At 39.0% G+C, this 26,865-nt stretch overlaps 1 protein-coding gene across 3 annotated transcripts in view; it reads right to left on the bottom strand.

Annotated features, from left to right (window-relative positions):
* The window catches only part of HDAC9 (histone deacetylase 9), a 123,266-nt gene extending 97,675 nt beyond the window's left edge, over positions 1-25,591 (bottom strand). For all 3 annotated transcript variants that reach the window (XM_063123638.1, XM_063123640.1, XM_063123639.1), the window contains exons 1-2: positions 25,403-25,591; positions 25,020-25,082 (exon numbers count right to left, since the gene is read on the bottom strand). In XM_063123638.1, coding sequence (XP_062979708.1) covers positions 25,020-25,041 — 22 coding nt within the window. In that variant the 5' untranslated portion in view covers positions 25,042-25,082; positions 25,403-25,591. The remainder of the gene's footprint in view (positions 1-25,019; positions 25,083-25,402) is intronic.
* Between the last annotated feature and the right edge of the window lie 1,274 nt (positions 25,592-26,865).

Here is a 26,865-nt window from a genome sequence, read left to right as displayed (position 1 = left end):
TCTTAAGGCTTTGTGCAGCAAGAGTATAACATGAGAAAGAACTGCTCTTTCTCTTCAGTATTAGGAAATACTCCGCACAAGCAATGCATGATACATTCCTTAACATAGAATGGAAGAGACCACAACTTTATCATGCTTAAAAGGCATCCATGGTACAGAGAATAAATTGAAGCATTTCTCAAATCACTTAGGGGACCACTTAAACATTGATTGGCTATCATGTGATGGTCAGATGCTTTTATGACAGATAATTACCTAAAGAAAATCAATGGATTCTGTTTTATATGCCATATCCACTGACATGAATGCATGGGCATCGAAGAGCAGGATCGCGATCACTTGTCCCAAAGCTGGTCTTGGTGTATTCTGTTGAATGTTTCAATAGAGCCTACATGCATACAAGATGTATATATGTAGAATTTCCCACCCAATCAGATACACTGCAAAAGGCAGAATCTCTGGCCATGTGTACATAGCCTACGAGTGTGCAATCCATACTCACATAGGCTTCCCCACCCCCCAGATATTTAGCAGAATGCACTGAAATAAGCAGTGGGATCAAAATAGATGACCCTACTGACTCTGTCCACATGTTTATAAAAATGTCCAACTTGAGTAAAATGTTTTCCACAAAATAAATACAAGAGAATCCAGACATTCAAAACACCACTATAATTGATTTTGAAGCTACAGAGAATGTCAGGGAGAAACATAAGAATAAGAAAAACAAGGCTACTGTCAATCACAAACATGAAATGAGTAAACAGAATGATAAAGACCCTACTGAAAGAGACAGCTGAATCTCGGTGACAAAACAATATGAAAACATTTCTGGATGGCTCATTTAAAATGTAATAAACATTAAACATTTATATGCACCATAGAATATGTCAGATAACTCGATTTTCCTGCCCAGGCCACCTTCACTCTTGTGAAATCTGTCAAAATGAATGTGTATATTCACTACTCACCCTTTAAACAAAATAGAAATATGGGAGAAAAGAAATCTAAAAATGCTAGAGAAAAATGCATCACTATGGCGTATATAGCTCTCTTTTTAAAACTTTTTTAAAATAAAACAATACCCCATAATACACAATAATATAAAGTAAACAATTTAATAAATATATATTCTAACTTAATTCCATTTAACATAATCATAATTAACAAAAGTGTGCTCCCCCCAACCACGGGATCTTATTCATATTTCCAAAATCTCATTACTTCCTCTGGAGGTGTTTTCCCTCTCCCCTTTAATAGTACAAATTCCAAGAACTGTTTCCATATTCCTTCAAAATCATTCGTTTTTATCATTCCTCTTCTAACTTTCATGTTACATGTTAATTTATCATTAATAGCAATATCCCATATTTCTTTATACCAATCTTCTATATGATAATCCCATTGAACCTTCCAGTTCCTGGATATCATTAGTCTTGCGGCTGTTAACAAGTTCGTTATCAATTCTTTTGTCTCTTGATTACAATTCAATTCTCCATAAACTGATAATAACGCTACAATAGGTGTCTCTTGAATCTCCATTCCTATAATTTCTTTTATCTCTTTAAACACCATTTTCCATATTTTTTGTACAAATTCACATTCCCACCAAATATGTAAATACGATCCTTTCCCTTGACAACCTCTCCAACATATTGCTGAATTCATCTTATTTATTTTATTTAGTTTCACAGGGGTTAGGTACCACTTCCAGACAAGCTTGTAATAATTTTCTTTTATCCTCACAGACATATTTCTCAACACTCGTTGTTTCCATATCCCTTTCCAACTCTGTTGCCCTATTTGTTCCTTCAAATCAGTTTCCCATACCATCTTGCCTACACTTTCCAACTCTCTCTTTTCCACTAATATTCTATATATTTCGCTCGTTAAACCTTTTATTGATTTGTTTTCCCTTTTCTCATTTTCTTTTTTTTAAATCAACTCCTCAAACTTCATAATTCCTCTGCACACTCCATTATCATTTAACCATTTCTTCGTCCATTTCTTCGTCTAATTGAATATAGTTTAACAACAATATATCTCTTTCTTTTAGTCTCTCCTTTATTTCTTCCCTCGTTTTCATCCTTTCTAACCAATCTTTTAACTTCATTACCTTTCCTTCTTTTAAACTTTTTCCCAACTCTTTTTTTAAGTTTTCCAGAAAGTTCCTCATCATTATCACTGGTGATATTGGGGAAATACTCGGAAGTAAGTCTTTTTTATATAATCACCATATTTCCCAGTGATTTTTTAAAAGGGGGTTCTCTATTTCTTCCCCCCATTTCTTTGCATAATCTCTAAAAAATATATTTTCTAATTTCCATTCTATATCCTCTCCCTTTCTATCCTCCAACCAACTTAAATCTCCTATTCCTATCATACTTTCTACTACATGTCTCAACCTATTAGCTACGTGATATAGCTTTAGGTTTGGGAGCCCTAGCCCTCCTTTTTTTCTGCATTACATACTATTTTTTTTTATTAAGTCTCGCCTTTCTATCTCCATTACAAAAGTTATTTACTATACTTTGCCAACTTTTTAATTCTTTTTCTGATATTCTTATTGGCATCATTCTAAATAAAAAAATTACTTTTGGTAAAATCCTCATTTTTATAAGGGCTATTCTTCCAAACCAAGAAAAATTTATCCATTTATATTTTTCTAATTTACTCATAAATATATAGCTTAATCCTTCTGAAAATTCTATAGCAAACCAATTGAGTACGTGTTCTATTGACACTTCATTGTACCAGAATATCTAAAATAAATAATCTTTCTGCTGCTGACTTCCTTATATAAGACAGCAGGAAAAACAACAATAATTGTCATGTAATTTCCATGACATTATTATTATTATTATTTATTTATTTATTTATTTATTTATTTATTTATATAGCACCATCAATGTACATGGTGCTGTACAGAGTAAAACAGTAAATAGCAAGACTCTGCTGCATAGGCTTACAATCTTTCATTCCTGTACATATCAAAACATCTTCCAAATTCTCACAAATAAATAAATGAGCCCCAATGCATGCAAAATCCCATGTGTGCAGTGGAGATTAGGGATGGGCGAGAAATTGATCCAGTTTGCATTTTAATGCAAAATTACTCAATTTGTACTTCCTGAACCTAAACACAATTGGGAATAAAATTAGATGTTGAAATCCATACTTTTTTGTGAAGCAGGTGTAAAAAGAAAAAAGAAAGGAACAGTGAAAGAAAGAAACTTGAAATAGTGCATACAAAAATATGTATATTTGCCAAAATACTTTATTCAATGGACAATTCTGCAAATATGCATTATATCCTGTCTTGTTTGCCTGTTGTGTCTAAATAAGGAAGTCCAGGTTCTGTTGTGTCTGAATGAGACAGTGAGTCGGTGTCTCTTTCTTAAGTGTGTGTGTGTGTGGGGGCTGCATTCAGATAACACGATAGTCAACGGTGGGCTAATAGTCAACCCTACGGCTGATTATTGAGGAGAGGTACTCTCCACATGGCATGATTATAATCAACTGTGGTGTGGATTAAGGCCAGAGTCAAGCTGACTACTAGTCAATGGTGTGTTTGATGGACACAGTCACCGCCCTGTCTCCCCCCTCACTCTCCTTCCGCTGGTATCTCATCAGCCATTGTGAGTTCTGCCAGCTGGACTAGAGTGGCAGCCACTGCTCTGGCTGCTCTTGCCAGGGGCTCTGTAGTTGTTGAAAATAACCAACTGTGTGCAACAAAATAATCATGACACGATAACCAACTACTGTTCAAATAATCAACTCTGCACGGCATTGGTTATAATCAACCGTGGTGTGAAAAAGTCCCAACAGTTGACACAATAACCCACCATTGACTATTTAACCCACTGTTGACTATTTAATTCACCAATGGTTATTGTGTTGTCCAAACCCAGAGAGAGAGAATTTCTATGTGTGTTCATGCTTTCTTTTTGTTTGGACTGAATGCTATAAAAGAGGAAGCTTGTGCTTGAATTTGAGCTCCCTTCCAAGGACATTTGTCATTTGCTTCCAAGAAAATATGGAAGGTAATTTCTACTAAAATATGTAGTAAAAATGTTTTTGCATTATTGTTCTAGGCAAAATAGCTTTCTTTAACTGTGTGCATACAGAAATGTTATGTGTGTGTATAGACGGATAACCCCAGGACGCTTTATAGCCTTGATGCAGCCCTGGGTACATGTAACAATATCTTGATCTTGGAAGATATACATTGTGGCAATAAATAATACAGCAAGAGGTGCTAATGTGACACAGCATAATTGTGTCAACTGGTCAAGACTTTCTGTTATTCTGTTGGCCACATTAATACCGCCATAGCAGCTCCTTTATAAAATACTGTAATGAAGGCGTTCATCAACTATAATTATGGCTCCAGAATTATATGGTGCATAGGCCAGGCTATTGTATTGAGTGCCACTTTGGTAGAAAGGCAGGGTATAAATCAAATAAAAAATAATCTACATAATCATTCTATGCCCACTGCAAACAACAATGGTGTTTTAATGTTGCTGTTTTAATAGTGTATTTAGTGTACTTAATATTTATGGTGAACCACGGAGGGATTTTATTATATTCAGCGGTATACAAATGTCACAAATTAAATTAAATAAATTAAATCAAACAGTGTGCACAATCCATTGAAAGTAACAGAGTTTAACTGTTCGTTATTCTGGGCTTGATTTGGACTATGGCCATTACATATGCGGTCTTCCACGTTTTATTAGCTGGCATACAAAAAAAAAAAAAAAAGGCTTAATAATCAGCTTTTGGCCAACCGTCAACCTCACACCATGAGGTTGACGGTTGGTCAACCTCATGGTGTGATGGTTTAGTCTGCTAGATCAGACTAAATCCATCTAGTCCAGCATTCTGTTCTAACTGTGGCCAACTAGATACCTATGGGAAGCCCACAAGCAGGACATGAAAACAATATCACCCTCCCACTCAGAGGCACACTACCTCTGGTACTAGAGGTAATACATAGCTGTAATGACTAGGACCCATTGATATCTTAACCTCCATGAATTTGTGTAATCCTGTTTTAATGCATCCACGTTGGTGGCCATCACTACATCTTTTGGTAGTAAATTCCATAGTTTAACTATACAGTGTGTGAAGAAAAAAACTTCCTTTTACTTGTCCTGAATCTCCCACCATTCTGCTTCATTGGATGACCCCAGGTTCCGATAATGTGAGAAGGAGAAAAACATCTTCCTATCCATTCTCTCCACACTGTGTATAATTTTATACACATCTATCACATTCCTACTAATTCACCTTTTTTCTAACCTAAAAAGCCCCAATCGTTGTAACCTTTTCTCATAGGAAAGTTGATCCAACTGCTTGATCATTTTGGTTGCCCTTTTCTGCATGTTGTTACCTTGAAGTTATTTATAGCATATGATTATGCTTCTCCCCCAACCACTAGCTTTTTTCATTTATAGACTATAAATAGAGATCCCTTAATCCCTATGCACATGCCTTATCCTCCAGTCTTTCTAACAGATTCTGAACTCTCTCATGTATTTTCAGTTATTTTTCTTTATCCGTATTAAGGTACCTGGACCAGAAATATAATTGTTCAGAAAGTTGTACATATAAATATGTATATTAAGTTCTAAATGAAACTATAGAACAGAACCTCCTGCCCCTATGAGTGGCTTCTATACCAATGAAGCTATTATCATAAATACTTTTTTAAAGATACTTTGTATATGAAATGGCTCGTGTTCCCTTTCAATTTAGAAATTTAAAACTGGTTCTGTAATAAGTTTTCTGGGAAAAGGGGGGTTATTACTATATTTACAGAAGAAGAAGAAGAAGAAGAAGAAGAAGAAGAAGAAGAAGAAGAAGAAGAAGAAGAAGAAGAAGAAGAAGAAGAAGAAGAAGAAGAAGAAGAAGAAGAAGAAGAAGAAGAAGATTCAGGGTGCTTTACAGTGTAAAAATAAGCAAACAAAAAGAGAGAGGTCTCTGCCCGGCGTAGCTTACAACCTAAATTTCATCATCAGAGATAAGACAGGAGGATAAGAAATGATGGATATGTGCAACTATGTTACATTTTACATGCTGGAATGTGGCAATTCTATCCTTAAAACAGTTATGGAAAACAAACCTCTATTGACATGAAAAAGGAACACTTTTCTAGGAAAATCTATGTGACCCTTTTTGCATATGTTATGAATAAAAAGAGACACATCGCCCACACATTCTTCTAGATTCTTCAGCAATAGCTGAAAAAAATCTCATTTACACTTGGTTTATTTTAATCTTATTGACATTTAAGAAATACTGAATTAAAGAATTGGCCCTGTACTTCCAAAGAAACCCATTTCAATTGTTCAATAGCAGCTCTAAAATCTGTAATTTCTCTGAACTTTTTAAAATATCCATTGCACCCCAATAGGAGGAAATTAAGGAAAGAATAGATCTAGATGTCATTTTTATACATCACCCAATGTCATAACCAACTGGAAACTTAAGACAGTTCTTGTCACTGAAAACTATAAATTAGGGCTCAACTATACCAAGCAGGATATTCCACTATGAAAGTGGTATGAAAGTGGTATATAAAAGGCAGGAGCCACACTACTACTTTATTGCAGTAAATATAAATATAAATAATACTGAAGTGCACTGACAACTGTTGGGGCCCATGACACATACCATATATCACTCTCATACCACTTGTGTCCTGCTTAGTATAGATGTGACACGGGCACCAACAGTTGTCAGCGCACTTCAGTACCACTATAAATCAGTAGTGTAGATCTTGCCTTTTATATACCACTTCCATAGTGGAATATCCTGCTTAGTGTATATCAGCTCAAGGTCTTCCTGAAATGATTACTTCAAACCTTTTAAAGATAATCCCTAGTTGCAATGTCCCTGGAGACTCGCACAGCATCCTGGCCCCTAAAGGTCACCAGGCAAGTAGTGTAGGTAGGTGCCTGGTAACACACTTGGTGACAATAGGTGGTACAGACTCACCACATACTTATCCATTCCACCACTTGCTAACTAAATATTGCACTATAACTCTCCTTAACTATGCATGACTGAGAACACAAATGCAAGAACATGGCATGAGTTATAGTACCCTGGAATCTAGCCAGCCCAGAATACATCAGCCAGCTATTGTATTTATTTAAAGAATGTAAGAACTAAGAATGTCATTTTAAAAAACACGTAACAGGAAATCATGTTTCTTCCTATTAAACTGACCCAATATATCTAACTTCCTTTCATGAGCTATTTGACCACCAGCCTTTTCACTCATCCTTTTCCTAATCAACACTCCCAAAAGTATTTCAACTGACATTTCCCACCTGTCACTCCTCACTGTAACTCAGCTCACCATTCCATTTTATTCTCCTCTTCTTCTCCTTCTCTCATTCATTGTTCTGTTACACTTAGGGAGAAAAGTAACAGCACACTCATAGACATTTACTCAGAAGTAATTTTCATTGTGTTCAATGACTCTTTGACTAGAGATGGGGAGGAAATTTATTTGGTTCACATTCACACTTCCCAAACTAATATGTGAACCGGAATGCAATTATCATTCACTTTTCACACTTTTCAGAATTTTGCAGTGCAATTCTTTGATCAAAAAAGGAATAGAAAAATGTGAGTATGAGTGGAAAGTGTGCACAAACCTTCACACAGTAGGAGAAATGTGTGCAAAAATGTCTGGATTTTTATATGCATTTCTCCTATTGTATGCATTTTTGTATGTGTTTCCTCTATTGTATGCGGACAAAAATGCATATGGATTTTCATGTAGATGCTTTTCTTAAAAGAAATGAACTGATGTGGAAATGGGAAGGAACACACTTGTGCTTCAAAAGCATGAAACTGCAGCAGACAGATTTTTACATCCCTACTTCTAGGTAAGCATGCACAGGATTGTAACTTTAGGATGTAACCTCATATACCGAGGTAACACGCAGCCAATACCCTGCATGCAGCCTCCGTGGCCACTTTTTGTGCAACCCACGGTGTTGCCTTGCTGTTGAATTTGCTGCAGCAGCTGATTTAGCAGGGAATTAAGATTAATCATAAGATGAAATAAGAAGCCTGCCAAAACTGCAATTCTTCTTGGAAACAGGTGCACACTGCCTGTGCACCTTGTTTTCCTACTAAATTTGGGGGGGGGTTGCTGCCAATGGGGCAATTTGGCTTAGAGGTAGGGTGTCCCCCCAGTAGATTCTGGGGGGGGGGGATAAGAACTTGGTCTGATCCAGTGCCATGCTGGATCAGACCAAGGGTCCATCTAACCCAGCACTCTGTTCACACAGTGGCCAACCAACCATCGGCCAGGGATGAACAAGCAGGACATGGTGCAACAGCACCCTCCCACCCGTGTTCCCCAGCAACTGGTGCACACAGGCTTATTGCCTTGAATACTGGAGACAGCACACAACCATCAGGGCTAGCAACCATTGATAGCCTATGCTTCCAGGAATTTATCCATCCCCCTTTTAAAGCCATCCAGATTGGTGGCCGTCACTACATCTTGTGGTAGTGAGTTCCATAATTTAACTCTTCACTATGTGAAGAAGTACTTCCTTTTATTTGTCCTGGATCTCCCAGCAATCAGTTTCATGGGATGATCCTGGGTTCTAGTATTTTCGGAGAGAGGGAGAATGGAAGCAGACCCCTGACTCCTACAAGTTGTCCAACCCTGCTATATACACATACTTGGGATTAAGTCCCATTCAGTTCAAAAGGGTTTACTTCTGATTAGAAATGTATGTACTTATACTGTGAACTGTGAAACAAACCGGTTTCAGTTCTCTGCTCTTGTTCCCCAGAAATAAATATATTATATTTATTATTATTGAACACTTTGATTCCTACTATCAGTACATCTCCCCTTTCATCAAAAATATTACTCTCTTTGTGCAATATGTTTTCTTATCACTCTTTGTCTTGATATAGTTGCAGACATCTCAGTGTTTAAAGCCTTATCTGAATAAGGCTTTTCCTGCAACAGTTTCCTTTGTTATTTCTGGAGGCTCTACCTTGTCTGTACTGGTATACAGATGCATCTGCATTCTGTATTGTTGCATCCATCATTGTCTCAAGACTGCCTCTCCTGTAGGCAGCTGTTTCATCAATCTGAACCAAATATGATCTTGAGGTCATATGTTGCTTAGTCACTTCTGCAGGTGTTCAAACAGTTCATTTTGGGTTTCTTGGGGTTATTTTTTATTCCTGAAAGTTTGACATCTGGCACATGACTATATCAAGCCTTAAATTTGACCACACACACCTAACCAATGCACAGATCTCAACCCTATCTTTTCCTTAGTTCAATTTCCAAGTATTTTCATGTATGCTCTTCTGTGTACCTTTCTTTACATTTTGAGGGACTACTTTCAATTTTAAAATAAATCCATTGTGCTCTTAATCCTTTTCCATAGTCTCAACAATCATAGATACCTTTATTAACTTCTTTTCAATTTGGCCATCCCTGCAATATAGTATTTCAGCATTTCAACTCTATCATTTGCAATGGCTGTTTGAAATACCTTCAGTTTTACTTCTGAGAGTGGCAAATAAGACACCATTAGGTGTACAAATTGTTCAGAGTACATTCCTTCTCCTTGTTCCATATATGCCCTGGTTAGCACATCAGCAATTACCTGGTCTATGCTTGTAGAGATATTTCTGTAGAATTAGTTGCCATCTCTGGATTCTTATGAATGTGTTACACAAAGGATTTTGAACATTGCCTCCAATTGTTCATGATCTCTTTCCACAGTCATGTTTATTCTATACATGAATTGGTGGGGTCTTGCACATCCAAATGGTATTGCCAATATTTAATAATTTCCTATTTGAACTTATTTCTGTTGGGTAGTGAGTTTTTATGCATCAGTACAGCACTTTTCCTGTAGAAGAGGCATTTACTGACTGGTCTTTTCATATTATAATGTTTCAACATTGGTGCTTTTTAGAAGGTTTTTTAATTGTGTGGACACTGTTTCAGAGTCAACTACTTATTATTTATTGCATTTCTGTAGCACGCCATAGCTGAGGCTCTCTGGGCAGCTTACGAAGATTAAAAACATTAAAATACAGTATACAAAGTTTAAAAACACACAACAATATACATGAAGACAAAATATATCTAAAAAGTAACTTTGAACAGTCAAACATAACCATAGGACAGATGCAAAACTCATCATAAACTGAGAAAAAGAGCTAGGTCTGAACCTGGCGCCAAAAATATAACAATATTGGCACCAGGTGGGTCTCATTGGATAGATCATTCCATAGATGCTGGTTACCGCTGAGAAGGTCCTTTCTGTCATTGCTGCCTTCCGATCCTCCCTAGGAGTAGGCACCCAGAGGAGAACCTTAGATGCTGAGTGGAAAGTACGAGCAGGTTCATGTTGGGAGAGGTGCTCCATTAGGTATTGTAGCCCCAATCCATGTAGGGTTTACTAGGTTAAAATCAACACCTTGAATCAAGCCCGGAAGCATATAAGCAGCCAGTGCAAGCAGCCCAGGACCAGTCTTAGATGTTTGGACATTCTGGTCCCCATAATTAATCTGGCCACCGCATTTTGGAATTCTAGCTGAGCTGTATTATCTTCAGAAATTCAGATTATGCCTGAAGTCTCCTGAGTATGTTATAATCTGGTATTTTAATGTTGATGTATTACACTTTTCAATGCTTTTAAAAGGAATTTTATTTTATTTTTATTTTAAAAGGAGTTCTATTTTTAAATGTATTAATCATTTATGAGAAGTTAAATCAATTACATCAGTAAGCTCGATCTCAGTTTGTCTGACTTTATGTCACTTTAATAAATGATTCACAGAGCCACCCAAATTCAGAAGTTTATGCTAAAAGCTTTAAATCAGTCGCATATGGGTCTATGCTTTCTCCTTCACTCTGAATTATAATGAGCAATTTGCGTCTCTCTTACGTAACATTTCTTTTGAATGCACAGAATGAATAAATTTTATTAATAAAAACTTGGGGTTTTTCTCTCTCTCTACCTTAAGTTATCATCTAACTAAAAAGTATCTGCCTTCCTTCCTTACCTGCCACAGAAGGAAACACTGCTGCATGCAGGGTCTTCTGCTCAGCTTGTAATGCAGTACAACTCAACTCCTTGTTTCTGCTTGTTTCAATAGTCTGCTACATTTTCTTCAAACACCAATTTTCCTGGAGACATTCCTGGTCTATGTTTCTTACTGCTTAGCTATTTTTCTTTCAGTTTCTTCTTATGAAACCATGTAGAATTTGCTGTTTCTACTTTTGTAAATTAGTGCCACAGGAAACTGGAGTTGGAGCAAACAAACCTCTCCTGTCATCATGCAAGTCTCACTAAAACTGTCTCAAAATGGCCCTAGGTTTCAATAATTTCCTGGTGTTCTCCAGAATTGTTTTCCCCTCATGTAACATTTTGGTTCCTAATCTCATTATACATTGACCCTGTTCAGATGCCATGCTAAGCCACAGTGGTTAAGCATTTTAAGCTAAACAATATGGCTTAATGTGTCATGTGAAGCATGACTTAGTGTGTCGTGTAACCATCCCTAACCATGGTGGCTTCATAAGCATGGTTTAAACACACTAACCAATTGCTGCAAAAGGGTTAGTAGCCTCACCATGGCTTAGCATGTTATCTGAACAGGCCCATTCTATCCATTCAATGTATGTGACATTTGCCCCCAAGGTTTATCTTGGAGATGGAATTCAACAGTTTTACCCTGCTGGAAAAATCAGCAGAAATAGGTTGTGGAGGCATGGGGGCAAGAAATAGGTCTGGAAAGGGAAAGCAAAAGAAATGATCACTTTAGGAGTTTACGGAGCTGGATCCAGGCAGATCCATGAGATAGCTTGTGAAGCTGAGCTCTAATTTGTGTGTCCTGCATAAGCATTTGTATGTCCTGCATAAGCATTTTCCACAGTCATAACATAGAATCTCCTGTATTACTAACAAGATTCACTATTTATTATTATGTATTACCATTCTTTATATCCTCCCTTTCGGGATACAAATCCTTCCATGGCTGCATACAAGTAACATTAACACTCACTAGGATCCTAAACACATTTACTAAAGAATAAGCCCCAATGAACACAGTGGCCCTTTCTACACCTAAGGGTTATCCCAGGAAAATGGAGGAATCGTCCCTGCCTGCTCCCGGGATCCCCTGTGTGGAATTTGGATGTACAGGAATGATCCCAGGATGATCCCAGGATATAGAGCTGGTGTAGACATGCCCAGTGAATAAACATGCATAGGGTTGTGCTGTTACATTTTCTTTTGATATAAAGCTATACAACACAGAATGAGTGGAAGGAGGAGGCATTCAGAAGTAGGATGATGGGATATTTATCATTTGTTTAGTATGATATGGATGGCTTATGAAAGTCTTCAGAGACGTTGGGCTCAATGTGGATGAACACATACCAGATGCAAGAAATCTAAATACAGTTATTAGATGTATTCAGAAATATTTACACACCGTTCGCAATTTTCCCCCTTGTACATTTTTGTTCTATTATCTGCAACTTTGCTGGAATCTCCTCTTATTTTTATGTCTTGTTGCCCAATTTGAGTTAGTTTTTTTTTTTTTAAGTGCAGACACAAAGGTCTGTAAATAACTCTTCTCCTGCTAACTTACTGGTAACTTCTTCTTGTATTTATTTAAATTTATTTATTTAAAATATTTATATCCTGCCCTATATCACTAAGATCTCAAAGTGGCATACAAATAAAAACATACAGTATAAAACAATAAATATACACTTCGGTTGGTGGCCCAGCTACGCCCCTATCTGGACAGGGATAACCTAGCTTCAGTTGTCCATACTCTGGTAACTTCCAAATTAGATTACTGCAATGCCCTCTACATGGGGCTGCCTTTGAAGACGGTCCGGAAGCTGCAGCTTGTGCAAAATGTGGCGGCCAGATTGATAGCTGGAACAGGGAGGTTTGAGCATGTAACACCGATTCTGGCCCGCTTGCATTGGCTGCCTATATGTTTCCGAGCCCAATTCAAGGTGCTGGTCTTAACCTATAAAGCCCTACATGGCTTGGGACCACAATACCTGATGGAACGCCTCTCCCGACATGAACCTACCCGTACACTGCGCTCAACATCTAAGGTCCTCCTCCGAGTGCCTCCTCCGAGGGAAGCTCGGAGGATGGCAACAAGGGAGAGGGCCTTCTCAGTGGTTGCCCCCCGACTGTGGAATGATCTCCCCGATGAGGCTCGCCTGGCGCCAACATTGTTATCTTTTCGGCGCCAGGTCAAGACTTTTCTCTTCTCCCAGGCATTTTTAACAGCATTTTAACAGCATTTAACAACGTTAAGTTTGTTTTTAATGGACCCCACAATTGTTGTTTTTAAATGGATACTGTTGTTTTTATACTGTTTTTTGTGTGTGTGTGTGTGTGTTTTTAAATTGTATACTTTTAATGTTTACTATTTTTAAATGTTGTAAACCGCCCAGAGAGCTTCGGCTGTGGGGCGGTATATAAATGTAATTAAATAAATAAATAAATAAATACACAGTTAAAAACAAATTAAACCATGATCCATGGTAGGCTTTTATCCATAACCCTTGGGCTCAAACACATCCTTAACTTCTTATTTCTCTGGTTGTTTCTAATCTTTCTTTCCATCTCCAAGCCTCATGATACCTATATTTGGGCTGCAATCCTATGCACACTTACCTGGGAGTAAGGTTCATTGAAAACAATGGTACTTACTTTTGAGTAGACATAAGGTTGCACTGTTAATTCATTTCCTTTTATTCTTTATAGTTTTACATTTCTAGTCTACCTGGTTTCTTGAACTTACCCATTACTTCCCTTATTTCTTTCCATCAAGAGCTGCAATTTATATCATATGAGATCATTAAATACAGAAGAAAACTTAAAGATAATCCTGAGAGCAAAACCAACCAATATGCAATTATTTTCAATAGGCTTAAAAAAGAAGCCAACACTACTTCTGTTTATCTAAAAAGGCATCAGTGAGAAAATGTCTTTGAAGAAGTGATGACAGCAAATAATGGAACCATCCCTTAAGTTAAAATATGCATTACACCTGTATCAGTAATACTTCTGTTTATTTTCACGAAGTCTCACTGTGGTAATTTCTCCCCCACCCTCAACCCCATGATACAAATGTTGTCATCACATTTTTCATCTCAGCACAAATTCTAAAGAGCTTTTATTTAGAGGAATTTTGTTTGCTACTCTTGTAATTTAAATACAATTCCATGCATGTTATACAGTTCCAAAGTAATTTCTAAGAGATTCAAACATGGATGTCAAAATAACAACATTCACCACTGTGTTTGTGACTGGATTGTTTCATGGGTTTTGTGGTGGATCACATTACTGTGCATATAATTCAAGATTTCCCCACACTAATTGGCATTTATTTTCTTTTAGTAAATTGGTGTAATATAAACAAGGGGTAGGGCAGTCGCTCACTCCCAACAGCTGAAGTGACCTGCTAAGCATCCTCTGTTGTGAAAGAAACCTATTACTTCCCCATCTCTTTTGCATATAGGTTGACAACCGAGAATCTAGGGGAACAGGCAACATGCCAGTGTGTGTGTGTATGTCTGTGTAATTTAGCTCTGGGATCCCCAAATGATGACTTACTACATAGCAGGTTGTTTAATGGAACTTACTGTCTTGTAAGTCAGAATATAATTACAGCTCTCATTTCCAATCTACACAAACTCCATCATACATGTCAACTTTCAAGAAAGCAGATTCAAATACATTGGGAGAGCATGGCATTGAGAACATTGTACTCATCCATTTCCTTTTCAAAACTCAGGGAAATTCAGTGATTAAAAATCTGCCAGTTTAAAACCAGAGTTAAGGCTGGCTCAAGCTCCAGAATGTCAGGAAAGCAGAAGCTAAAGTCCCATGTCCATTAATAATGTTTTGCAATGTCACAAATTGTCCCTGCATGCACCCACACTTTTCCATAATCTTCCAGGACCAGATCCAGATGAAGAGCTTGGGACTAGCAATGCCCTACATTGTCCTAGTCCTGTACTGCCTTATGAAGCATCTGAGCCTTACTGTATTGCTAGAGGAATCCTTCTGCAAGTTGATCTCATACATATATTGAGAGGATTTGTAAACATTTAAGATTAATCTGGAAATGGATGTAATTATGGGTTAAAACATGTGAAACAGACGAATTCACCTATTCCTTATTAAGCCATCATAGATTGTGGGTAAAGTGAGCAAACATAATAACATGTATTTAGTTTTTGCTGGGGATGAGGATGAAGAGATGAAGCCAAAGGTAAGGAAAAAGAGAATAAGCTAGAGGCACACGGGGGTGGGAAGTCAAGGTTTGGATGTTGGGGTGTGGGTGCATATTTATGTGATCTACATTAAAGAAGGAACGATAATGGAAGGGTGTTTCAAGCATCTGTATATCCAGTTATGTGCATTCTTAATGATACTGTCCCATGTGCTGTGATAAATAATTTTGCTCTATTGGGTGCTACGTTTTCTCTAGAAAGGCCAATGTTGGAGAAGCTGTGCATATGTGATGTGCTTACACGGGATACAGAAGTCGACTGAACTATCCCCTAAAAATAGATTTTGGATGTCCCTAGTCGTCATCAGCCAGGATATTGTGTTCTTTTTAACAGGGTGTTTCAATTTGGCCTTCTTCCTCTGCCTAAATGGGAGGGATCTATACCCTAGGGAATCTCATTTTAGTCCAAAGTGGTGAAGATAAAAGGGTTGTCACATCTGCAACCAACACATTTGAAACAATATCATTGCCCCCTCAACAAGCAGTTATCGTGTTGTTCTGGCAGCAGGAAGGAATTTGTGGTTTTCTTGACTGTTACTCTTCTTTATTTAAACTACTAGAAATAACTCAAAAATGACAGAATGCTCCATCTATAAATAATCATTCCGGTGTAGAGTTATATTAGGAGGTAACTCAGATGGTATGATAACGCCTAACCAACTAATCTTAGACCTGTACTGCCATAAGATATAAATAAACTAGGCTAAGAATAACTGACCCAGAGGAGTCAGCTTGTGCCATAGAAGACTGTGCTTTAGATCAGCATCCAGTATAGAATAATTTATGTCAAGTTCTTTCACCAGAAGTTTTTTTTTCCACTTTAATGAAAATAATGTAAACATGCAAAAACATGAAGAAATCCACATAGCAAAAGTAACCATTGCATATAAACAGCCATGTAAATAAGCTCTCAGGTTACTAGCCAGGAAAAAAAATACTAGCTAGTAAAACATATTTTACTGGCCAACATGTAAATGGATTGGTAGAAAAGGGACAAATTGTTCCATCTTTTCCACAGCCACCATGGATACTTTGTGGGAACTTTTTCCCTTTTCTGCCATCTTTTTTTACTAGTCTGCTTAGAGACTAGTAGCCTTATATGGCCAGTATATAAATGACTGCTACTAGTCTCTTAGCAGACCAGTAAAAAAGATGATTGAAAACGGACACAGTTCCCATTAAGTTTCCATGGTAGTCATTCCCTTCTCTACCAGACCATTCACTTGCCTGTATGTGGCTGCCAAGTGAATTGCTGAATACAAGACTACTATTATAAGGTACCTTCTGCAATGGAGTTGTGCACAACTGACAATACACTAAATACACAACTGACAATACACTAATTTTATATTACTAAAATCAGTGTGTGTACATTTAAATCTATGATATGTGTAGATAATGTACTAATATAATGTTTGACAATAGGTGAGCGATTCTCTCTCATTGCATTATTTATTTATTGCTAATGTTGTACAAAACAGAAGAAAGGGAATGTTAAATGGATTAAAGGATAAGGATTATGCTCAGCTATAATATTTCCTTATCTCATTTGTCCACAAAGCCATCCTGTGAAGTAGTTTACTATTTTACTATTTCTATTTTATTGGCAGCAAAACTACATTCCTATGCTTTGACCCTTTAATCCCATTTACACCAGTAGGCTGAAGGGTGCATATTAGGACACATCATTGCTGCCTAATATGGCTATGAGGTAATAATTTGTTTGGACAGGTTTGCACAATTGAACATCCCACCGTGACTTCAATGCCTGGCTGCAGTTTGTCGTATTGTGCAAACCCAGGGGCTGTGAGTTATGTTAGGGTTAACCAACCCTCACCTAGGCCACACCCCAGGTTGAAACAACACAACCCATGACCAAGTATTGAATATTGCATACATGATAGCCCAACATAGCCTAAATAAGCCAGCCTTTTGTGTTTATGTGCCTGAAGCAGAAGTGGAATTCAGGCTTCACACACACACACACTACTTACTATATCATGTTGTCATCAAGTAAGTTTACCCTAGACTGATATCAGTAAATATTGGGTGGAGGCAGGGTCAACCCAGCTCCTTGACATACAATTCAAAAGATGACACCCAAAACCTAGCTTATTCCTATGCAGCTGCTACATGAAAAAGTAGTTAATTCAATCAACCCTTTGCTTTAACATTCCCACCCTCTCAAAATCTGCTGTGTTATATTGAAAACCATAGACAGTTCAATCTCCCAAATTAGTGGCCTTGAGATATATATCTAGCAAGTTATAGCAGTGAACAGATTGTCATAGCCTCTTATATGAGTTTTCTAGTAGATTTATACCGTGTGTTTGCCTGTTTTGGAATATAAGCAAGTTAGATTTCTTTTTACATCAATAATGATAAAAAATGTAATCTCTATTCAGACAGTGAACAAGCCATTTTTCTCTTATTGTTGTTTTCATATCAGCAATATCATTAAATGCATGCAGATAATCATTTTACAAAATTTTCTATCTATAATATTCTGTGTGCAATTGAAAGAAGAGGTGTAAAATTATGCCCATTCCTAAATATCACATCTTAGTTTAAATGGAGATTTTTCCAATGGTGCATGTATAAAAATATCTATGATGGGATCATGGATGTGTGTGTGGGTGAGTGAGTTGGGTCCAGGATGTGCTTTCCATGAGGACACTACTCATGAAAGGTCCCTAAGCCCAAGTTTTTGGTTCCCACACACCACAAACCATGCAGCAGGGTCTCATGACTCTCTTCTGTAGTATTTTCAGGGGACTGGAGAGGCTGCTGTGGGGAAAAGGGGGCAGGGAAGTCCACTTCCGTCAGTGTAGTTGATCCAGCATAAACCTGGATTCATCCCCTATCTGTACTTGATGAAGTGACTTAATACACAGCAGTGTCATAGCAGTACAAAACAGAGTGCTGCCAATCTCCCAGTGCATTTATGTACAAATAGGGGATTGAAAATGCCCCCTCACTGTAACAGTGCAATCCTTTATGTGTCTACTCAGATGTCCTATGAAGTTCAATGGGGCTTACTCCTAGGAAAGTAGGTATTGGATTTCAGCCTAAGGTATCTCTAAGTGAGGTAAGGTTGAAGTGTTGGCAAGTTCAGGTTAATAGACTAGACTAGGCTGATGCCCATATGTGGCTGGAATTCTACAGATGTGTTTCAGCAAAAGCAGCCCTACTTTCCCTTCCCCCAACTTTACATTTAGAGAGATAAGCATGTGACATCATCACACTATGGGTTTCCTTTTCCCTTCTCCATTCCATTGGCTACTTGTAAGAACAGAGGGAGTCACTTTGGGATGATGTCATGTTACATCTGCATGCCAGTCCAGAGAGACACACTGCATGAATCCTTTGCAAAAACTGCTTCTTCCTCAACTTCTTGTTTAGTGCTAAGTGGATTGAAAGTAGATTAGGATCTTCTGGCATTTCTCTGGATGATCTGCAGTTTATCCACAAAGTTTTCTAGCTCCTAATTGTTTACCAATAGCAACAACAAAAAACACTTTTTATTTAGGCTGCTGCAATGAAAAACAAACAAACTAGGGATGAATTTTTGTGTGAAATGACAGAGAACTCAGTTCTTTTTAGTACAGAAACAAATTCATGGCTGAACATGTGCTCTGAAATGCCCTGTTCTTTAATGTTATGTGTGTGCATGCGCACACACACACTATATTTTGCACAGACACATATATGTTCTACCAAATATTAGGGGTGTGCACGGACCCCCCGCTCCGCCCCGCGGGCCGATCTGAAAATTTCAGATCGGCCCGCTCCGCGCCACTCTGCCCATACTCCGCTCCTCTTCGCCGCGGAGCTCCGGCTCCGAATCGGAGCTCTGCAGTGGAGGGGAGTGGCGCCAGGTAAGGCCGGGAGAGGAGGGCGGGAGGTTTACCGGGCCCTGCCGCCATCGCCGCCTGTGCGGCGATGGCGGCAGAGCCCGGTAAGGGACCAAGGGGGAGGGGGGCCTTACCTGCCTCCGTCCGCGGTCCATCGGCGTCTTCAATTGAGCCCGCAGTTTAACCAGGAAGTCTGGGCCGCAAGCGCAAGCGGCCCAGACTTCCTGGTTGAACCGCGGGCTCAACTGAAGACGCTGACGGACCGCGGACGGAGGCAGGTAAGGGAGATGAGGGCGGGGGGGTTACCGGGCCCTTGCGGCGACAGCGGCGGAGCCCGGTAAGGGACCAAGGGAGAGGGGGGCCTTACCTGCCTCCGTCCGCGGTCGGAGATCGGCCCGCGGGGCGGAGCGGGGGGTCCGTGCACGGACCGCGGACGGAGGCAGGTAAGGGAGAGGAGGGCGGGGGGGTTACCGGGCCCTGCTGCTGTCGCCACATGGGCGACAGCGGCAGGGCCTGGTAAACCCCACTTACCTTTCCGGCAGAGCTCCGGATCGAGGTGAAGGATCCGCCTTCACCTCGATCCTCTTCGCCACGCTCCACCGGCCCCCCAATCTTCTTTGCCTCCGCCTTAAGGGCAGGCGAAGCCCCCCGCTCCGCTTCTAATTCGCCGGTCCGATTAGAAGCGGAGCACATCCCTACCAAATATACACTTTGTGAAAAGCTGCTTTTGGCCAGTTTGCCCAAAATATGTCTATTACATCTAACAATGGCAACACATAAACATATTCACTTGTCAGACTGTATGGGGTAGACATTGTCTATGCGGAATTGATAACAATATTAAAAAATACACAAGTGTTCACACTGACGATGACCAACATATCTGGAAACCTATTTATTGCTCTTGAAAGCAATATTCTATAATAGTACACAGAGGAATCATTACTTAGGAAAAAGTTGATCTAAAATAACGATACAGCAGGTGTTCTCACAAAACTAAATCCTCACATGTTTACTTACAAAGAAAGGAGTGTTCTACTTGGTCAACTAACTGAAGACGTTTGTGGGGACAAGTAGCTTGGCACACCCACTTGAATCACCTTTTGCTATTTGCTTCATGTGAACTTTACTGCCATTCATTAGTGTCACACCATGGTTTGAAATGGATAAGCTTTTCTGGTGCAACAACTACGGATACACTGATCTCGTCCAACTCTTTTATGGCTTGTTGGGATTCGCAGAGCTTCGACCTTGTTCAACAATGCATGCTGACCTCTTCTTCCTAAAGTGTTAATAATAACCACACCCCTCTCTTTGCTAAGTTACACTATTACTTACACATGTAATATATTACCACAAAAATCTTGAACCTACTTCTCTACACTTAGGTCCTATTGATTCATGAGTGAGAGTTAGGGAAGAATTGGGTGAAGTCTTTAGAAAGAAACCTTTTAAAAAGAAAACAAAGTATCTCTTTATAATAGCTATTTGATGTTATTTTAATCATTTATTTTTTACTGGAAAACACTGCATTATATTTTTTTTTTTAAAAAAAAAGATTGTAGTGGCATACATCTTACAGACTTTTTATCAATCAGGAATACTGGTGCCTTTTTTGGTGCCAGTCTAGAATGTCCTATTCATAATCTGACTTTTGATTGGTACCTATCCAGTTGATCCCATTCATAATACGCTCTGCAGACTACGAGGCAGGCAAACAGAGGAAATGGTAATTAAGGGAATTCTAGGAGTGCTGCTTCAAATGACAACAATATTTTATGAATCTCAGAAATTCTTGTGATAGTTGTACTTTGTGAACCTGTATCAAATGCCTGCTAGATCCATTTTATTTTTTAAGTTTGAATGGTTTGAGCTGAGGAATGCTTGCACAATTTATTTAAGGTGTTGTGACTCAAACAGAACCCATTTAGTACTTGCTACATTTGTGTTGATTCCTTTCTCCTACTCCCCATGATTGATGATAGGTGGCTTATATATGCCAGCATGTATTATAATTGTTTATCTAGCACAATCAATATATATTTGCCCAGTACCAAAATGGATCATTGGTTCTTCTTATTGAGTGTCGTCTACAATGACTTGCCGCAGCTTTGCAGGATTTCAAACAGGTCCTACTTGTAGATACAAGGGATTGAATCTGGGACTTCTGCATGCAAATCACTTAACTTTCCCCTGAGCTATGGTCCCTCCCCAAATGACTGTGCACAGCACACTACAAAGTAATGTAAGCAACAAAGATTGTTTAGTGCACCAATGACCTTAGTGCACAGTCAGGACGTTGTTCATGCAAATAAGGAAACAAGCTGATTTCTCTGACCTAATCTACACCAAGCAGGATATCGCACTATGAAAGTGGTATATAAAAGGCAACGAGCCACACCAAGCAGGATATAGCACTATGAAAGCAGTATATGGTATGTGTCAATGGGCCCCAACAGTTGTCAGTGCACTTCAATACCGCTATAAAGTAGTAGTGTGGCTCCTGCCTTTTATATACCGCTTTCATAGTGCAATATCTTGCTTGGTGTAGATTAGGCCTTTGTCTTGCAGTCCTGAACACACTTTTGTGGAAGCAAGGCTCACTGATTCAACAGAATGTATTTTTGAAGGAAGTGTGGTTATGATGATAGATCAAGCAAACATGATAACTAAACCACTGCTATGATTGGATGGTTAATGAGTTCTCCATTACAGCTGCCAACTTTTTACTGTCTTGGTTCATATAGCTTAAGTTTAAAGCAGACTGGCATGCAGAAAATTATAATGTGAACAGAGATAATATGATGGAGAACACTAACATCACCTTAACGGCTGTGGGTCAAGATGCACATGATCAGGGCCTGTAAAAAGTTGTCAATCCTTATTCACTATACTTTCCAGCCCAGGCAACCAGAGTGTACAGAAAGAACATAAGGAATACATAGAACTTTTAAGTTTAAATTACATCTGAGGTCATTAAAAATGCATTAGGTGGCTCACCACTATTTTGAAATAAAATATGAGATCTAATGGCTGGCACCTGTGACCAAAAAGGCACTGGCAATATGCCAGGATCACTGGAAATCCCTTGTGACTAACACATCCCAAGATGGGATGCACGTACCGAATCCATAGACTCCATACCGAGCTGACTGGAGCCTTCAGCCCCTTGTCTGCCTGGGACTATTCCAAGACAGACAGAAAAAGCAGAAAGCATGTGGTTACCGAGAAACAGTAGGCAAGCATTTTGGAAGTTGCCAGGCAACCTCCTCCACATGATTTCTCCTGTTGCGACCTCCCCCAGCTTAAGGCTGAAGGTTCCAGCTCATTTGTGTGAGCAGAAATTATGGCAGTAGCAAAAAAAAAACCACATTCTCAAACACTATCACCTACTCTGAATTCACTCTCTTCTCTTGCCAATGGCCTCATTATTTCTACTCCTCTGTATCCCTAATGCCTACACTCTGCCATGCCTTCCAGCCAACATCTTCTCCATCACCACTTGGCTCCATGGCATCTCCTTCTCTTTCTCCTTCTATTTTGCCCCATAGCCAAAACTCTCTGGGCAGTTTACAAAGATTTCTTGATCCCTCTCACTCTTTTGACGTGTTCCCCCTTTCCTAACTTTCCTTCTCCTTCCTATGATAATGAGCCCTCTTAAAGCATATTATACAAGACTTCACAATGGGACACATTCCTAAAAATTCCTTGCAAAAGGAGCAATGGGCTGGCTATAAAGACCCAGAAATACCAGCCTGAGGCTTTAAATCAATTATCCTGTCAGGCAGTTGTTACATCTGACAATGTACATAGAACAACACTAGCCAGGCTCTCAACATTAGGGTTCATGTATCCTTAACCATTGTACAGAACAAAGAATTTCATAAGATGCCATTTCTCATGTCATGGTGCTAAATGAGTTTGAAAAGCTGCACCTGCCAAAATTCCTTCTTCTACATATCTGTTAAGCACAGGAGCTACAGTGCAAGCCTTTACATTTCCTCTCAGAAGTCCACTCAATATGACTTACTTCCAGGTAAGTCAGCATAGGACTGCAGCCCTAATGCTGAAAGGATGGCAACTTTTGAAAGGAAGGAAGGACAGATATGCATGCAGTGTACCCGCATCCTAATTGTGCATGTGCCTCTTTCATCTATACCACATTAACACACAAGAAGAATTATGGGGCCCATAGAAGCTGCGCAATGCCTTCTCCTCACCTTTCTTATGTCCACTGGTCCTGTGCCTTTAACTGAAGTATTGCAAAATCCAACAGGCGTAACTTTTTCCTAGCATAGAGATGTTATTATGGGAAAAGCTTCAACTACTGGTGTCTAGCAATTATGCATTTGTTGAATGTACAGAACTTTTATTTGTTTAAAATATGTGGGTAGCATAAATCACAGTTTAAGCCTGCATAAAACAAGAAAATAAAACTATGAGTCTTTTAAAGTTCTCAGTAGATCCTGCTTCCTACAATTCTAGTTTAAACTGCCCATTTGGAGATACATTTCTATGCCTACTTTTACCTATAAAGTAGGAAGGGTGAGAGATTATTAAGATTCATACATTTTTCACCCATGCAGAGATCAACAAGTGCTCTGGGAGCATGGATATAATAATTGTCAAACAACCTTTTCTCCCCCGAGAAGATTACAGATTCAACCATGAAGTTTGAATAAGATTATGCAACTCATCAGATATTTCAGATAAGCAAGTTAAGCAATATAAAATAAATGAAAAAGAGAACTAGAACTAAAGTATGAAATAAGTTCATACTTCATTATGACTTCAGAAGCAATACTGTACCCCTACAGAATCACACAGGACCAAACAAGTAATGTGTCTGGTACTAGGAAACACTCATGTGCTTATGAATTTATTAAATGTCTCATCAAAGCACATATACACAGCTGTAATTCTCCTAAGCCTGTATCAGCTTCTGTGATTTTCACAAACCATGCAAACACGTTATCACAGGAGCCAGGAGAGCCTTTAAAACCTGGAGGTAATTTCAACAATTCTGCAACTGCATCTTTAAAACACCTGTTCTTTAGACACTTGCAGTGAGTCATCACATCTAACTTTCACTTTAATATTCCCATTTCTGTTTCAAGTAATGGAAATGGACTACAAATCTGGTGCAAACAGACACAGTTAGAATATTTTTACAAGAAACCAATAGGGAATCAGAAATGCTAGTTTAGTATGTTAGCTAAATCTTTCATTATGTGAGATTTTCAGACATTGCATTACAGAAGATGCAAAATAACTTCTACCTTCTTATTCTACACTGCTGTCTATTGGTAAATTCCATTCCCCCCAAAAAAGAAGGAATCAAAGAGACCTACTATCCACAGGTGTTTTTTACTATAGCCAGGTACCACAACCTTAATCAGTAAGCCTCACTGATCTGGATGGTTCTCTTGGTGTGTTCAGGAGTACAGCCTATGAGATTTAGTTCCAAATAGATAAGCTTCCATGGGTGTATCATGTTTTCATTCTGTAATCATCCCCCAAACTCATCATAAACAAGAAAGGAAAATGCAAAAAGGGAAATTCAAATTACTTTTTTCTGCTCGGAAACCAGCATTCCCAGAAGGGCAAGAAAACACAAACCGCAAAATAGTACCAGAAGGATATATCAGAAGTAATACTGCTGAATAGCTTTTCACTGAACAAGAAGCTGAATGTAAAAAAAGGATGGCAGATACAGATCTCAACAACAAATTCTTAACTGTGTTGCATTTTACATATAGGCTTCATAGACAAATTATCTATCTGGTCCAAAAGCTGAGCCAGTGAAGAGTCTCTTACCTGAGCTGATCATACTGTGCATTCTTTGCTGAGCCAAAAGCTGGTCACGTCCTGAAACTCCATCTGAGGAAAAACACGATTCACTCTCGTAAATTGTCTGCAGCATATTCCAATCAGTCTGCACTTCAGCTACATGAAAGATTCATCACCAACCGTTCAGAGGCGTTGGAAAGACCCCTTCTGGACTGGCTTCCTTCTTCTTAGGAGGAGTTTTTAAAAATACTAATACTAATACTAATGACACTAATTACCAAAATGAATAAATATAAAATACTTATAGAGAGAGAGATTTCTACAGCACAGACTACAATGGCAATTCAGTTCTAATTCCACTCTGGTACAGAAAAATACAACATTACACACACACACACTTTATTATGCACCTCTGGTTGAGTTAGCTGTGTTCTGGAAGCAAAGAGCAGGTGGAGGAGATATATTTCTCTCCCTCAGGTTATTCTTGGGAGTCAAGTGAGAGAAATAAAAACACTTAAAAACAAAAACAAGCAAGCACAGTTTCTAGGGACTTGACTCCCCAGGGGCTTAAGTTTCAATTACTCCCAACCCTGGCAAGTGTTTCTGTCTCTGAGTCCTGTTCTTCCTCCTCCTCCTCCTCCTCTTTCTTTGCCTGCCTCCCTCTCGGCAAAGTTGGCTGAAGCAAGTGAGACCTCATTTGCATACAGATCAACAACATCATGGCCCACAGGCAACAGAAATAGAACAATGGCTGGCCTCAGCCAAAAATAGGTCAAGCATGGCCAGATGATTGGAGCCTGCATGAATGCATTTAAAAATACCTCAGCTAACCCAGCTGGCCAGTCTCTGTCTTTCAAAGCTGCAGGTCTCCAGTGTGATCCCTCAGAAGCGATTACCTTGTTCCAATGCCAAACCTGCATCTTTCTCTCTCCCTCTCTCTCCCCCTTCCCTTTATCTCTCTGTGTGTTTATGTATGTGATAGAGAGAGATTAGCATTTCATTTCTATTTGATGTCTTCTCTCTTTCTCTCTTTTTCGCGGACTGTGGGTTGTTTTTGACAGGAGAGCAAAAGTGAAATAGATCTATGCTGGTTCTAAAATAATACCGTGGAAGCTTCTACTCATAACGTGGCTTCTGCTTCACCCACGCACAGAAAACCTGGACGTTCTATTTTTGTTTCCTGTTTCTCTGGCTACACTGCAGATAGTTGGCTGGAGCTCTACTATCTCTCTGCCGCCGTTCAGATGCAGGATGTACAGGCAATTGGAAGGGGAGGGGGAAATCCAGCTGAAAGCCATCGCACCCCTGGGGAGGGTAAACACATCCAACAAGGAATTGCACTTCGATTTTGAAGTGGATTGTTCCCCTTAATGTCAGTTTTCTATTGCAGCACAGCGTGTTAAACGCTGCAAGCTACAAAGCCCTCCCATCTAAGACAGAAGTACTAAACAATTTATACTGCAGAGGGCTCTAAATATAAAAGGAAGTGTTGACTTAAAATAGCTGCTTCCAGACTAGCATAGCAATGTTTAAAGGTATACGCACTTGCATGCCTTGTCCTGCCAATGTTATTTTTGAGAGCTGTTCATTGTTTATGTTGTACATAAGTACACAAAAACATAGTAGTCCATCCAAGCATAAATGCAACAGTAGGTGCAAAAGGAAAGATTTATTGTCACACATATGATTCAAAGTAAAGGCAGAGAGAAAAACTTGCACAAAGCAAAATGCAGTTCATCTATTCAACGTTGTCAATTGAGCTGCCAATTAAAAGCCAAGATTTTTGCATCTGCTGGTCTTTATAGGCCTTCTACTTCCGACATGTCCACAGACGATATACCAGTTTGCTAGCCAGACTCCCTCAGGCATTTCT

Source organism: Elgaria multicarinata, chromosome 1 (genome assembly GCF_023053635.1).
Source record: "Elgaria multicarinata webbii isolate HBS135686 ecotype San Diego chromosome 1, rElgMul1.1.pri, whole genome shotgun sequence".
Classification (NCBI taxonomy): Eukaryota; Metazoa; Chordata; class Lepidosauria; order Squamata; family Anguidae; genus Elgaria; species Elgaria multicarinata.
This window is presented reverse-complemented; position numbering and strand designations above follow the sequence as displayed.